Genomic DNA, 14,967 nt, shown 5'->3' with positions numbered 1-14,967 from the left:
TACTACGACAGGTTGATGAGGCTGCGATCGCCGAGCGATTTTATGGATGGCCCGGGAAGAGTCAAGAGCGGCCACTCGCCGGCTACTCTGACCAACCACTCGTTGATCGCATTCTCAATATCTGCGCCCAAAAGGGCGCTGGAACGACCTGCAATTTTGAAGAGCTCGACCACACAGTCTGTGGCGCGGCGTCGGATAGCGCAATCGATTCAGAGACATACATGTCGGCATTTTCGGACTACACCTTAGTGTTACCAACAAGCACGACGCAAGGCTGAGCGTAACAGCCATCCCATCTTAGTGCTGCGCTTGATACTAGCGACGCCCTGCCCGCATCGCGCGAAACGACGTCTCTCCTCTTCCAGACCAGAGCCCATGTTTTCGCGCACCAGCGGACGGCGTCTCGAAACACCGCGACTTGAATCGGTTTGAATGGCACTCGCATATCAACAGTCAGGATTGCACGGCTTCTTCTTGGCCTTTGTCAACTTCCGCGACGATCTCTACGAGAACGAACCATGCTTACGGAGCGGCCAAGACAGGCCGCGCAATGCCCGAGACACGTCGTTGCGGCAGCCACCATATCAGCCATTTGTGCTTGAGCAGTGCGACGACGAAGCATCTCATAGCATGACGAAGTTGCACCCGACAGAACCCACTCGCGTTGTCAATGAGATTCGACTCACGCTCGGCATATCACTCGAAGGTCGTGATACGCCCGAACAGCTTCGAGGTCTGTACAACGAGCTCAAGAAGCTTCTGCTCTATGGGCAAGACACAGTACCCCCTACGCACTTGTAGGCGTGCGATAGCATCTCAAAACACAACTGGGTGCTGAACTCAAGTACAATTCGTATCTTGTGTCAAACTTCCCGTGTTTCCACGTGCCACGTCACGTTGCTCGAAGTTTGGAAGTACCGGTATGTGTCTATCTTGGCAATTGTAAGCGAGAAAGGCGAAGTTTCTTGACTACTTCGACGCTGTGTGTCACACGAACCTGATCGCCGAAAAAGACGCCTTCGTGTGGGATTGTTCTGGATGACCAAGGCAAGGAAGGTGCCAGCGGCGTGTGCGCGCTTCGAGACTCCGCCGCTCGAACCTGCAGACGAGCTGAAGCTCATTCAGACGGGCTTGCAGTCACTCACAGACCTCGTCCGCCACTCCCGCCTCGAAGGAGGCCCGATATTGTGGTCGCTCGACTCGGACGCGGATGGCGTGCGCATTTTCACCGGCATCGACCCTCTAGCACCCCCCAACGTCAACATTACGCTATGCGGGGTCATGGAACTTCAAGGCACGCTCGTCGAAGCCGCATCGCTCTTTGTACTCGACTCGACCGACGCCGTCCGTCAGTATCGTGCTCGCTTTTCCAAGGATATCGCCGACTACGCGTCTTTATATACACTAGCGCCGCGTACCCCGGAGCACCCGCGCAACTACATTGGCGTCAAATGGCTCGCGGTCGGCATGCCGAGCCCGCTTGTAAAGGACCGTGACTTTTGCCTCCTTGAGGTAGAGCATAGCGATTTCGTGGTCCAACTGACATGGCCCATAGTGTCAAGACGATTTTACCTTCAACGGTGTTCGCGGCTGGGCTCGCAGCTTCAGCTCCATCCAACTGCCCTCCTGTCCTCCCTTCCCGGGCCTCGTTCGTGCAAACTTGTTTCGAGCAGGATACGTCTTCTTCGAGAGCACGCTCCCGGGCCACTTGAAGTGCGTCCACGTCATTCAGTCGGACTTCGCGGGCGCGCTTCCGGCGTGGCTTGTGCGTGCCGCCATGAAGCGCCGCGTGAGGAGCATCGTCGAGATCGACACGTTCCTCCGACAACTCCGACTCTGTGGCTCAGCAAGCCTCACCGACGACCAACTCGTGCCACTCTCGACGCGCCGCAGCTGCTTTCTCTGCAGCACAAAGTTCTCGCCGTTTGTCGCCAAGCGGCAGTGCCGAAAGTGCGGCGAAGTCGTTTGCAAGCACTGCAGCAAGCTCTGGGAACTGCGCGGCACATGCGTCTGCGTCTGTCACAAGTGTGCCACCGGCGCTGGGATCGACTTGCCACCGATGCCCACAGACAACAACGAGGCACCCCTCCAGGCGTATACTTGTGACGACGAGAAGCTACAGCACCACAGACCACTGCCGAGAGCGTTATCGTCCTACATGCGTGACGCGGCCTCGCGGCCGCATCCAGAGCGTCAGTTGTCGTGGCCCGACGACCGGCCGGCGGCAGACCCATTTCAAAGCCACCACATGCCCTTGCGTCGCGCGAGGTACTATACGATGCCGCACTTCGATGCAGCAACAGATCGCCCGTCAGAGTCGTGGCCTGGGGGATTGCAAGGACAGCTCCAGACGGCAGATGCTTTTCAAGAGGCGCGAGTAACACCCCCCGGCGACGTCATCTTGAACGTGAGCCAGCTCGATGCGACCCCGGCGCAGCTACGGCAATTGCTTACACAGCTCAAGGCCTTGGGCGTCGGCGATGAACGACAATTGTAGGATGCGCATGATGGGACCAGCTTGAACAGCGCTGGGGTTGGCGATATGTAATCTGCATCAGCATTCCACCAAAAGTGCTTGTGCTGCGGCAAAGACTGGTAACTGAGCTTGCGTCTGATTTGGCCTTTTCAGATCCATCCAGCCCGAAGAAGGGTGTGTGCGCTTCTGTGCTGTGGACGCACATTGTTTTCGAGTGCGTGTGGCTGGAAATCACGCAACCGTACACCCACCAGCTCTTCCTTTAGCACTACTGTATAGAACTAACGTTAGTACAGTACATGCTGTGGCCGTCGACGCAACACTTTGACATTGTATAGGGCACTATTGCACCGTGTGTGGCTGGCGAGGGCCAAGGTGTCCTGCACCACTCGGTGCATTGCAAGCTTGAAGCAGCGATGTCGTCGCGCCAAGTCGCTGTCGCGCCACTGACGAAGGCTCGGCGAACCGAACACATGGCGTTCCACAGACCGGATCCGCGAGACGAACCAAAGTCGAAGTTGACGCACACTCTGCCGCGTGGTGCGGGAAACGCCCAGTCTATGCAGCTGCATACCATGCGCAGTGGTACTTCGAAATTCGGCTGGCCTGGGAGAGCGCGTCAGATTTCAATTAGCATGCAAGTCCTCGCATGGGTCGCTCTCTTGGCCATTGGCGCTGACGCTGCCAAGCGGACGCCGTCGAACCCGATCTGGAAGGATGTCCTCGCTCTGCCCAACATTACCTCCATGTACGTGTGAATCTCGATCTGCTGCATGGCTCATGAGTGTTGGCCAGTGAAACGACGCTCACGACCGACGGCACGTACCTCGAAGTTCGCTACGACGGCGCCAAAGAGACGCTCAAGTACGCCGGTTGCTTGGACAATGCACATCCTCATGCTACATAGGACCATCTCCCGCGTTTCGAGCCTTTGCCTCACGGGCGTGTCGCTGCCCGATGGCCTTAAAAAATTGTACAACGACATTAAGTCGCTGCCACGAAAGCTCACCACGATACGTAGCTCACTCAACCGTGTGAGCCTCAAGACCATCCCCAAGGGCTTCACGTGGCCGGCGTCGCTCACTCATCTGTACGCGTCGCGCTTGTCGCTATGGACTCATGCTGTTTTCTCAGAGATCTTTCGTCCAACAAGCTGACGTCGTACCCTACAACGACTCCGCTCCCTGACGGTCTCGGCTTCTTCAGTTTGAGCAACAACAAGATCAAGTCGTTCAACGACTACTTTACATGGCCGAGCAACCTCACCGAACTGTACGACGACGACTCCTTTCGATGTTTGTCTAACGTTTGACAGCAATCTCGCGTCCAACCAGTTCAGTAGCGTCGTCAAGCTCCCATCCACACTGACAAAACTGTACGGTCGGAAGCATGTATAAACCACCAGCTAATGCGAAAACTAGGGACCTCTCGGGAAACCCCCTCAAGACCATCGACGCCCAGCAGCAGTGGCCCGAAACCCTCACCGAACTGTACACCCTTGGTCCTTTGTCGTTTCTGGTCCTAACACTTATGGTCCAGGGCGCTGACCAACACGCAGCTGGCGGTGCTGCCTGCCAACCTGCCGTCCAACCTAAACATTGTGTACGACTGTTTGGCGCCAAGGACCTTTGAATCTCACGAATTGTTGCTGCGTAGACACCTTGCTTCCAACAAGATTGCCAAGTTTCCTTCCAAGACCGACTTTCCCGACTCGATTCACTACATGTATGCTCGTAACATTCGTTCTCGGCGATCTCAATGTTGCTGACGTAGCGGCCTGACGCACAACAAGATCACATCGCTCCCGTCCAAGATCGAGTGGCCCAACCTCTTCACATTGTAGGTTTTGTCTTGCCGGCTTGAAGAGTCACTCATGCGTTGCTGTAGAGAGCTTGACAGTAACGCGATTACATCCATCCCAGACGACTTTAGTCTCCCGGCGTCCGTGGGCATCCTGTGCGTCACTGGTTTCTCGCTCCGTGAGGTGACGTGTTTCGTAGTGCGCTCGACGCAAACAAAATCACCAAGCTCCCAGCAAACTGCGACTGGCTGGCCCATTTGTCTTCGATCACGCTGCGGGACAACGCAATCTCTGCGTTCACGTCGACATGCACGCTGCCGAACGCGATTTCGCTTCAGAACAACAACATTACAGCCCTCCAGGACATGGCACTTCCCCAGCAAATGTACCAATTCGCTCTTCCATGGCCATGACAACTCACTGTGGGCAACGCAGGGACGTCTCCAACAACCCAATCTCCAAGATCAACCGCGTGACGTTCCCGGAGGGTGTCTTTTGGACGACGAGCAAGTTTGAGCTCAAGGAATTTTCGCTCTCATCCGACATGTTTGACCTCCTCTCGGCTGCGACGGACCGCACGTACTTCTACCCGCAGTTTACGACGGATGATGCCAGCGTCAAGGCGGCGTGTGGCTACGGCACAGTCAAGAAGCTCCACGACTTTCCCATCTCGATTTGTGTTGTCGGATAATAGAGCGTTCATCTGCTTTTTAGGCCGTTTCCCAGTCTCTAAGTTGGTTCTAGCAATGTGGAGTAGAAATCGGAGGCGTTGTGGTAGCAGAGCGCAGTATCTAGTCCCGATTGCGGGTGCTTTGAGGCCCCCTCCTGCAACTCGACTTTCGAGTAGCACATCACGCCGACTTCATCACTGGCTTCAGGAGACTTGGGCTCTCAGAACGCACTCGTGAAGAGCAGTTGCAAATACCAGTGGCTTACTTTCACACGGGGCTAACACAGTATTGATCCAGAGCTTAAAACCTTCTCTAAATCAACATCTTGATTGTTGAGGATTGAAATCATGATTATAAGAAAGGCTGTCGCTTGTTGAACCATAAACACAGCCATTCTATAGGGCGCATTCGAACCACTTTGTGGGCTTGCGGTCGGCGCCCCACCAGCCATCGCCGAGGCGAAACGAGTTATCGAGGTGGTTGACACTCGCGAGGTAGTTGCCATCGTCGGCAAAGTTGGTCGAGAATGAAGATTTGGAGAACCCCGCAGCGCAGCTCGAGAAGGCGACGACGCCGTCATTGACATCGTCGTGGTGTGTGAGCTTGCTGACAAGGCTCAACACAGGCGCGTACACTGACACCAACCCGAACGGGCTGCTGCCGCAGAGAAGCTTCGTCGCGTACTTGGCGCGAATGACTTGGGCAGCTCGATACGAAGCTTGCAGTGTTGCGTCGACCGTGGACATGTCCTTGAGCGACTTTAAAGCGTCGGTCATGGGACAGAGTGTGATGAGCTCCAAGAGGCCTTTCAGCGGGATGTTCCAGCCGCCCTCTTTGCATTTGCGCTCAAGGAGGTTGGCGGTCTTGCTCCCTTGCATTGGACCTGCGATCGAGATCCAGGAAATGCCGCTGCCGAAACTACATTTCCCGGTCGCAACGGCACCACCCGCCACTAGGTTGCCCATCGAGTATGTCACCAGGATGAGATCTTGGATTGTCGTCGAGCTGGAGAGGCTCGCGCGCCGGGCTGTGTCGCAGAACTGGTTCTGGATCTCGTCGTTGTTCCAGCCATGCTTCCACGTTTCAAAGTGCACGAATGTGGTCGACGAGCAGCACGGCGCGTGGTTCTGGATGGAGCCCCACTCGAGCCCGTCCGAGTTGGTCGGATCAGACGCGAACGGCTTGCCGAGGCCGTGGACAAAGAGACACGGTTTCTTTTGTGCGAGCTTGCACTGGCACGAGGCGGCGCCGAGACGAGCAATGCGCGGCTCGACAGGAAGATCGTTGAGCGCCGCAGGTGACTGCAGCGCCGCTGGCAGCGTCGGGAGGCGGCTGTAGCCAGACAGCAACGGACACTCGAGCAACGATTCGTTGGGCGGTGGCGGCACAGCCAGCGACGGGATCTGAGAAGGGTCTGAAATGTACTCGATCGTCATGTCCAAGTCTTCGCTGATGGCGTGCGTAAGCATATGTGTCGGCGACTTGCAGAAGACAAATGTTTCGCCCGCAAAGCGCAGCTGCAGCCACTTGCCACCGAGGCAGTCGCCAGGCGAGATCGTTGGAGACGCCATCTCGACCGCGTCGACGATTGTCGCTTCGTTCAAACTCACTTGCATCTACTTGGCGATCAGCTTTCGACGAGAAACCATGCGCACCGAATGCAATGGCGGCAACTGCGACGGGTCGAGGCAGTTGACCGAGACGACGGCGTTAGCATGGCTCACAATGTAGTAAGCCCGGTCGTTGACGAGTAAGTAAGTCTCAGTCACGTTGACGCCGGCTTGGGTGAGGACAGCGTCAAAGCTACCTCCGCTGCGCCCGTGGGGCACGACGTAGATGGTCGCGGAACCGAGGCCGTTGAGCACCATGGACTTTCGCTTTGCGTGCAGCGTCAAGCGCAGTGCGGACGACTGCTGGATCTGCGTCATGATATCGAGGCGCTGTGGCATGACAGCACGAGTGTGCAGCAGGGCGCCGAGCATGAGGCAGACGCACACAGCGACTATGCCCACAAAACCCCGACCTCCAAATCGGCCTAAAAGCATGTTTGCATCACAGGCTGTACGACGCTGGATGGACGCACGGCGAAGAGGGAGCGACGCAGTGCCGGCAACGGGCGCAAAGGCCACCATCTCTTCAGCAGCCGTGCCCATGAAAATTGCGGCGCGACGTGGGCCTTGAAGAGATGCTTGAGGTGCGGGCACAGCGCGCGGAAGGCGCGTGTAGTCGCGGACAGGCGGGCGCAGAGGTTGCAGCATCTCGGACAGCCGTGGTCAAGTACCGTTGACACGAGCGCCGCCTCAGTCGTGAGGCGACTTTGAGAACGATCGGCACTGGCCGGACGCGACGCCGGATATGGAAGGAAGATCGCAAAAAATGCCTAGAAAAGTATGCGCCCAACCAAACGGCGTGGAACATCCATGCACGCCTGGAATTCACGTCTTGCGTCTTGCCTCCAAGGAACGGCGACGTGTTAAGATTGAACTACTGTATACGGCAATTTTGAATTGCCTTGTGGTGCGGTCCTTTTCTCGGCCAGAGTGGGGGGACTGTTCTCGCGGATGTTTCTTGAGGGAGGAAGGCGTCGTTTCGTCAGCGGAATGGGTCACCTGAGCAGAACAGCTCTGCTGAAGACTCGGTGCCCAGCTCCGAAGCGGCTCGGAAAATTCTGGGCTTCTGGATAGAAGAGTATCTTGACGAGCAGCAAACTTCAACTGAGAACGTCTGTCTGCACCCACTGGTGACCCCCGTTCTGAGAACACCTAAGAAGAGGTCAAAGGAGTAAACAAATAGAACACGCTTCACATTAGACTTTTCAATCGACGAAACGATAGCGCTTACAAGCCGAGGGGCGTCGGCTTGGGCGTCGCGGTCTTGTACGGCTTGTGCGACCGGTTGGTGTACACCGTCGTTTGGTACTTGGCCTCGCAGTACGGGAAGAGCGGCAGCTCCTTCTTCTTGGAGAAGAGGATCTTGCCCGTGTAGATGGAGCCGTAGATCGCGATGAAGGCGCCGAGGAGCACGACGAGGATCGCCCACACCTTGTGCACGGCCGACATCTTTTGCCAGTAGACCTTGGCGTAGAACATGACGGGGAGGATCACGCAGCAGAGGAGGATCATGCTCGAGCCCGTAAAGTTGGCGAGGTTCGTCAAGTCGCGCTGACCGATGATGGCGACCGTGGCCGAGACAGCGACGACGAGCGTGCGAAGGATCGAGGCCTTGAGGTACGCGCCAGGCGCCGAGTAATCGGCCGCGGTTTCGGGCGACGGGAACTCGAGCGCGTCCATGAGACTCGCGCGGGCCTCCGACTTGCGTTCCTTCTCGGCCTCAGGCGTCTCGAGGTCGTTGTAGTTGTTGGTGTGGTCAATGACCGTCGGGTGCAGACCGAGGAGGCGGCGTTCGAGGATGAAGAAGCTCGGGAAGATGACGACGCCGTACGCCACCATGTTGTGCACGAGCATCGACACGAGGGCGAGGATGACTGTGCCGCGGTCCGAGATGAAGCCGAGGTACGGCGTCGCGACAACGAAGAGGAGGTACCCCTCGGCGTCGTACGGGATCTGGCACCCGACCTGCGCAAAGCCGACGATGCCGACGACAAGGATCAAGATGAGCGCGAGCGTGTACGTAAAGACAATCACACGCGGAAGGCGCGTCGGGTCCGAGTGTTCGCGGTGGAGGACCGGAATGATCGTGCCGGCGCCGAATGTGAGCGCCAAGTTGCCGACAGCGGTCGAGAACTGGTCAAAGTTGATGTTGGCCGGCGGAGGCGAGAGGCCGTCGTTCTGCTTGGTGACGTTGTGAACAAGGACCGCAAGGGCAATGCCGTCAGCGACCACGGCACCAAGAGCACCGGCAAAGATGATACCCGTGCCTTCCTTGAGAGTCGGGTAGAGGCAGACGGGAAGGAGCGCGAGGGCCATAAAGGTGATCCAGACACCGATCTTGAACGTGAGCGGGAAGAGCATCGAGAGGATCGAGCCGCCGAGGACGAGGAAGATGGTCGGAATCATGACGCACACGATAAGCTGCGAGAGGTTGGCGGCGTACCGGCCGACGATACCCATGGACCACTCGCCAATGTCACCAAAAGTCTTGACGTGCTTGGGCGCGATGAGGAGCACCTTGGACATGCACCACGACGCGTACATGTTGACGATGCACATGCCAATGACGATGACGATGCCAACGCCGTAGCCAACCATGGCAAAGTTGCCGGGGGCACCGATCGAGCCGACACCGTACATGCAGCAGAAGAGCGCGATGCTCATCTTGATGTCTTCCTGTGTCAAGAAAGCCATATTGGTCTTGTTGCTAGACAAGGCAAATTGGAAAATGGGAGAAAAACTGGACCCTGCTGTTTGTCCAACAGTGGCGGTGTTCACTCAACAGACTCGCAGAAGCCACGGACTGCATCCACCGACGAGCGTCGTGATTCTTGCGCTCGGATCAGGCTGCACCACCCCGCCCACCATATGTGTGTTTATGTGTCACAGAGAGACGGCCACGTTGCGGGGCGGGGCGACGCCGACGGTGGAACGACACTCGGCGAGAAAGAAAGCGGGTCATGGACACGGAAGAAGTAGCTTTCGCAAAGTGCGCCCACGACGCGGGGCTGTCTACTCAACAACGACCGACCGACGAACAGCGCCGCCGTCTTCACCAACCTTGCGTACATCAACAAATCATAGACGGTCACCCACGCTGGGTGTTTTCTACGCCCGCACGCGCCGTCTCGTTGAAGCGCAGGTGGCGTCGTCTCCCGTCCACGAATGTGCGCCTGGCGATCGCCCTTGTTATCCATTGGCACCCGTTGCATTGTGCGACCCGCGCCTCCGTGGGACCCGTGGCACCCGATGATGCTCCGCAAAAAAGAAAGTAAGCATGTATGCAACGCTGCGTCTGAGCAGGTGCCACCCCTGCGTTGACAGGCAATTCGAGGAACCAGACGCGCGCCCACTTGCACTCGTGACGCTACCGACGCCATTTCGCCCAGAACAAGGTCCTCTTCTTCCTCGCATCCACGACTGTACATGGCGCTCCGCTGCGCTTTCCTGCACATGCAGTAGACGCCGCCGATAGGATGGATGGAAGCGGACACCAAAAGACGCAAGCTGGCGACGTGTCGCGCCGCTCCTTGCCTTTGCAGCGGCGCAGCTGGTCATCTGCGACAGTCGATAGAGTCGCGTCATGGATTGCGAATGGCGCGCTGCTGCCAAACACTGGCGGCATCAGCAAGAGACTCGGCCACAAGCACCGCATGTGCGTCATTGACTCGGACACGTGAGTTCACTGGTACGGGGCGCTCCCAATGTACACTAGAGGTTCTCATACTGTTTTCGAGTCGGTGGCGTCCATAAAGGATGGTTCACGCAATGCATACGTATCCTGCGTTGCCTATGGTTTTCTCGCCAACCAACACCCTGCGACGGGGGATGAAGCTCCAAACTACGGTGTAGCTGCTAACGCAGTGCGCTTAACGGTCTACACAACGATCACGCCGGAGTCGACCAAGATACTTGCAAGAGCACACCACATTTTTGAAGACACATTTAGCAACACTACTAGTTGGACGTGTAGTTGTAGTGCGAGCGGTTCGTGTACACGACGTCTTGAAACGCGGCGTGGCAGAACGGAAAGTTGACGCTGGTCGACGAAGTGGTGCCGAAGAGCGTCTTGCCCGTCGTGATCGAGACGTAAATGGCAAAGAAGATGGACACGATCGTGCAAAAGAAAGCCACCGCGCGCTCAACATTACCGATGCTGCGCCAAAAGGTCTTGAGGTAGAAGATCAGCGGGAGGATCATGCACGACGTTGCCGTCGACGACGCGCCGACAAAGTCGAGGAGGTCGCTAAACTTGTCCTTCCACGCAATGGCGACGACGACCGCGAGGCCGACCATGACAGTGCGCACGACGGCAACCTGGAGATACTTGCCCGGGACGCGGTACTCGGCGGCGGCGTCAAACGACGGGTATTCGACGTCTTTGGGAGTTTGCTCCTCGAGAACCGCGTCGTTCTCGAGGACCGCGTTCGGGTCGATGCGCTCGTTCCGGTCAATTGTCGTCTTGTGCATGCGCAGGAAGATGCGCTCAGCAATGTAAAAGGCCGGGAACATGACGACGGCGAACGCCACCGAGATGTGCAGCTGCATGAAGAGGAAGGCGAGGGCGACGGCGCCCCGGTCAGCTGCAAACCCGAGCTTGGAACCGGCGATCGCAAAGAGGAGGTTGCCGGGGATTTGGCACCCGACTTCGTACACGCCAGTGACGGCGACAATCATGAAGAAGATCGAAACGATGACCAGAGTGACGACAATGACCCGGGGCATGCGCGACGGCTCCGAGTGCTCGCGCGTCAAAGTCGGGATGACAATGCCAGCGCCGTACGCTAGCGCGAGGTTGCCAAACACGGTCGACACTTGCTTGAAAGAGAGGTCCGGCTTTGGTGCCGAGAGGCCGGCGTTGGCCTCGCTGATGTTGGTGACGAGGACGCCAACAGCAATTGCGTCGGCGAGGATCGTGCCAAGCGCACCGGCAAACGCCGCGCCGGCGCCTTCCTTGAGCGTCGGGATGAGGCACACGGGTAGGAGCGTGACCCCCATGACAATGATCCACGTCGAGTCCTTGAATGAGTACGGGAAAAGCGTCGTGAGGATCGACCCGCCGAGGACGAGGAACATAATGGGCACCATGACGCACACGAGGAGCTGTGAGATGTTGGCCGCATACCGGCCGAAGCAGCCCATGGACCACTCACCGAGGTCTCCGAAGGTCTTGACGTTCCGCGGCGCGACCATCATGACTTTGGCCATGCACCACGACGCGTAGACGTTGATGGCAGCCATGAGAATGAGCGCACCCGTCGCCCAGTAGTAGCCGGCGCGGGCGTAGTTGGCTGGCATACCGAGAGTGCCGATGCCGTAGACACAGCAGAATAGCGAAAAGCACATTTTGAGATCCTCCGTCGTCAAAAACGTCATAGTGATGATGGACCAAGCAAATCGAAAAATGGCAATCTACGGAGGCCAACAATACTTCCTCAACTGCAGCAGGGTCGTTGCGTCCACCACCACCAACTCGAATCAACAAACGAGCGCGGGCAACACGGGAAAGCCGCGACCAGCTTTCGGCCCCCGTCGGCGACTGTAGGGTTCACGACCAGTCGACGCCCGAGCCGAAAGTGCGAACTCGACCCTTGACACAAGCTGCATCACGATCCGAGCTATTTCCAAAGTGTGCACAGGTTTCTATTACCGAGCCTGGATTAACAAAGTTAGAGTCGACTCCAGCCCTTGTTACTCCAGCACATGTAGAGAACAAGGAGGTGCAAGGGCGCTTTCCTTTCTTTTTCTCTTCACTGATCCGACGTCGACGAAACGACACACAACGAGTTGGTGGGTCGTGCCTGTCCCGGGATGGCCACCGCCCCCGACCACATGTTCAACAAGTAGCTCAACAGGTGGCAAAGCGGGTGTACGGGGCACCTCGGGGTACTACCTGTATACGAAACAAGTGGCTGCGAGGCAATCCTACACTGCGCCATTTCCCATTTCGCGACCAACTAGCGTGATCTAATTACCATGAAGACAGCTCTGGGCTTCCTCGTCGCTTCAGTCGCGTTTGCGTCTGCTGCCGACTGCACCAACGCGGACTTTGCGGGCTTGCTGCCGCTGGCCAAGGACCCGACCTCGTCCTTCGCGCTCTGCGCCACCGAGCTCAAGATCCAGCCGGCGCAAATGGCCGTACCTGGCTTCATGCCGTCGACACCAGAAATGGTCGAGACGTTTTCCAAGTCGGCCAACTGCAAGGCTTTTTACGTCGCCTCCGGCGAGTTCATGAAGGGTATCACGCCGCCGTGCTCGCTCACGGTCGCCGGTCTTCCTCTCGACACGACGACGTTCGCTGCCATTACGTTCGACATGGCCGTTGCGACGATGAAGCGCGTGGTCACGGCGGGACCTGCGACGACGGAAGCCCCCGCGGCTTCCAGCAACGCTACGGAGGCGCCTACTGTCGCCACGCAGGCTCCTACGCCGACGACGGCCGCCCCGACGCCCAAGCCGACGCCCAAGCCCAAGGACTGCCGGTCGGACGAGTTCGCGGGCATGATCGCGTACGCATCGCAGGAGAAGGGCTCGTACGCTCTCTGCTCCAAGGATATCAACGAAGATTACCTCAAGATGGCGGTCACCGGCTGGGTGCCGGGCACGAAGGAGATGGTCGACGCCTTCTCCAAGTCGCAAAACTGCCGCGAGTTCTACGCGACGTCCATGGGCATGATGCAGATGGTGACGCCGCCGTGCATCGTGCACCAGCTCGGCCTCGCGCTGCCCACGAACATTCTCGGCGTGATCCCGTTCGACGCGGCCGTCCTCTCGATGCGCGCGGCGCTTACAACGTCCCACACCGCGACGGAGGCGCCGGCGGCGTCCAGCGCCTCGGCTGTCACCGTCTCTGCCGTCGCCCTATTCGCGACGACGCTCGCCGTTCTTGTTTAAATACTGCGTAATTCAGTGTTTTGTGGTCTCGTCTGGCTCTTTGACGCTTTGACAAGCAAAAACATATGATTCGGGAAACCTGACCCATGTCTTCCGTCCCGACGCTTTCTCGAGGCAAAGTTGGTGTCCGTTCGTTGCACGACAGAAGCTGCGGATGAGCTGTGCGAAAGAAGAGACAGCAAACGACCGCCTGTCGCTGCTGCGACGCGAGTGCCCGTGGATGATCCAGCCTAAAAGCACTGGACTTGCTTGATCAATCATCATGAAGGCGCACTTCACATTGGAAGACGGTGGTTGTTGTTGAAGTGAGTCTATTTAGATATAATTTACACTGAACTGTTTTTGGGGGGTGGACTTTCGATTCAGAGCGTGTTGAGCTAGACGGCATCAGCGGCGAGGCTTAGCCGTGTTGAAGGCGAGGCGTGTGGATGGCGCACTTGGAAGACGGTGGTCGTTGACGCAGCATGCAAGCTGGTGTTGTTCAAGTTGCTGCAGCGGACGCGCTCTCGGGGACATACCGTAATCAGGTCTGGTTCCGAAGCTTTCACCAGATGTTGTAGCAGATGGCGGCCGCTGGTGTCTCCTCATCGTGTCGCGCACCACCGACCACCGACACACCCAAACGGCGTTTGTTCAGAATGAACGCGGCGAATAGCGAGCTCTCATACGAACGACGGTCTTGCATTGCCAGACAGACGCGCGAGTCGCTGGCCAATAACGCTTTGTTGCCGACTACTACGCACAGACCTCCTTACTGGAGGAACGCATGGCGATATACTAGTATGACTGGTCTACCCAGTGTACTAAAACATTAAACCAGACGTCAAGCAACTTCTGTAAATGGCGCCTAAGTTGCAACCTGACGTGCTCTGGGTGCAATACGTAGGACGTCGCCACATTATGTCCATGAGAACAGGTACATAACTCGTTTTTACTTACTCTCACTATGGTTCTCGCACCCGAGCACATTTGACTCTATCTTGATTAAAGTATTCAACGGTGAATCGAAGATCGAAGTGCTGTTGCTATCCGGACGAAAGCGGGCAAATCGAACACGATCTGGACGATGCCATGGAGCTGACAAGGATGTTGATTTTCTCTCTCATTTTACGTCGTGTCGGGCTAGACTCAAGCTCAATCGAAAGCTTATTTCATGCACTATCGTAAGACAGCGCGCTCACGGGTATGACACAAGTATTGTGGTGACCCGGGAGCCCTGAAGTGACGCAAGGGCAGTTATCCGGCGCATCTGGACGGTGACAAGGATGTTGATTTTCTCGCTCATTTTGAGACATATTAGGCTATATTGTGGTGCAATCGAAAGTTCACGACATGGCCTTTCGTAAGACATCACGCTTGCGGGTGTGCCGCTGGTATTGCGCTGACGCGGTGGCGCTATAGCCATTGCATGCCTTCTATTTGCACGGTATCCGGAATTCGAAGTACGAATCATGTACCTGTTGTCCATGAGTGACGTTTGTGCGTTGTGATCCGCACAGACGTTCCGGGTCACTT

The 14,967-nt window shown here is 57.2% G+C and overlaps 5 protein-coding genes across 6 annotated transcripts; 2 read left to right on the top strand and 3 right to left on the bottom strand.

Moving 5' to 3' along the window:
- Positions 1 to 1,038: 1,038 nt before the first annotated feature.
- SDRG_12926 (hypothetical protein) lies at positions 1,039 to 4,968 on the top strand (the record flags this gene model as incomplete). Its single annotated transcript, XM_008619010.1, has 15 exons — positions 1,039 to 1,512; positions 1,556 to 2,145; positions 3,111 to 3,224; positions 3,272 to 3,340; positions 3,384 to 3,449; positions 3,498 to 3,566; positions 3,611 to 3,748; positions 3,792 to 3,851; positions 3,898 to 3,966; positions 4,016 to 4,078; positions 4,133 to 4,201; positions 4,250 to 4,315; positions 4,364 to 4,432; positions 4,477 to 4,662; positions 4,713 to 4,968. The coding sequence occupies 15 exons, from the start codon at positions 1,039 to 1,041 to the stop codon at positions 4,966 to 4,968; spliced, it is 2,358 nt and encodes a 785-aa protein (XP_008617232.1).
- Positions 4,969 to 5,193: 225 nt separating this feature from the next.
- On the bottom strand, positions 5,194 to 7,578 carry SDRG_12925. 2 transcript variants are annotated; one of them, XM_008619009.1, is made up of 3 exons: positions 7,032 to 7,301; positions 6,604 to 6,983; positions 5,221 to 6,564 (listed from the first exon to the last, which is right to left on the bottom strand). In XM_008619009.1, exons 1-3 carry the CDS (start codon positions 7,204 to 7,206, stop codon positions 5,344 to 5,346), a joined length of 1,776 nt encoding a protein of 591 aa, XP_008617231.1. In that variant the 5' UTR covers positions 7,207 to 7,301; the 3' UTR covers positions 5,221 to 5,343. The 2 variants fall into 2 exon arrangements, with proteins under 2 accessions (XP_008617230.1, XP_008617231.1); XM_008619008.1 differs by having other exon boundaries at positions 5,194 to 6,564; positions 6,604 to 7,578.
- A 146-nt stretch (positions 7,579 to 7,724) lies between these two features.
- SDRG_12924 (hypothetical protein) lies at positions 7,725 to 9,352 on the bottom strand. The gene has a single exon (XM_008619007.1). It carries the CDS (start codon positions 9,250 to 9,252, stop codon positions 7,786 to 7,788), a length of 1,467 nt encoding a protein of 488 aa, XP_008617229.1. The 5' UTR covers positions 9,253 to 9,352; the 3' UTR covers positions 7,725 to 7,785.
- A 1,118-nt stretch (positions 9,353 to 10,470) lies between these two features.
- Positions 10,471 to 12,170, bottom strand: SDRG_12923 (hypothetical protein). Its single transcript, XM_008619006.1, has one exon. It carries the CDS (start codon positions 11,932 to 11,934, stop codon positions 10,516 to 10,518), a length of 1,419 nt encoding a protein of 472 aa, XP_008617228.1. The 5' UTR covers positions 11,935 to 12,170; the 3' UTR covers positions 10,471 to 10,515.
- A 327-nt stretch (positions 12,171 to 12,497) lies between these two features.
- On the top strand, positions 12,498 to 13,536 carry SDRG_12922 (hypothetical protein). Its single transcript, XM_008619005.1, has one exon. It carries the CDS (start codon positions 12,535 to 12,537, stop codon positions 13,450 to 13,452), a length of 918 nt encoding a protein of 305 aa, XP_008617227.1. The 5' UTR covers positions 12,498 to 12,534; the 3' UTR covers positions 13,453 to 13,536.
- Positions 13,537 to 14,967: the final 1,431 nt, after the last annotated feature.

The sequence above is a fragment of the Saprolegnia diclina genome (assembly GCF_000281045.1).
Source record: "Saprolegnia diclina VS20 unplaced genomic scaffold supercont1.54, whole genome shotgun sequence".
Classification (NCBI taxonomy): Eukaryota; Oomycota; class Saprolegniomycetes; order Saprolegniales; family Saprolegniaceae; genus Saprolegnia; species Saprolegnia diclina.
Note: the sequence above shows the minus strand (reverse complement) of the source record. Positions and strands in the feature narration are given on the sequence as shown.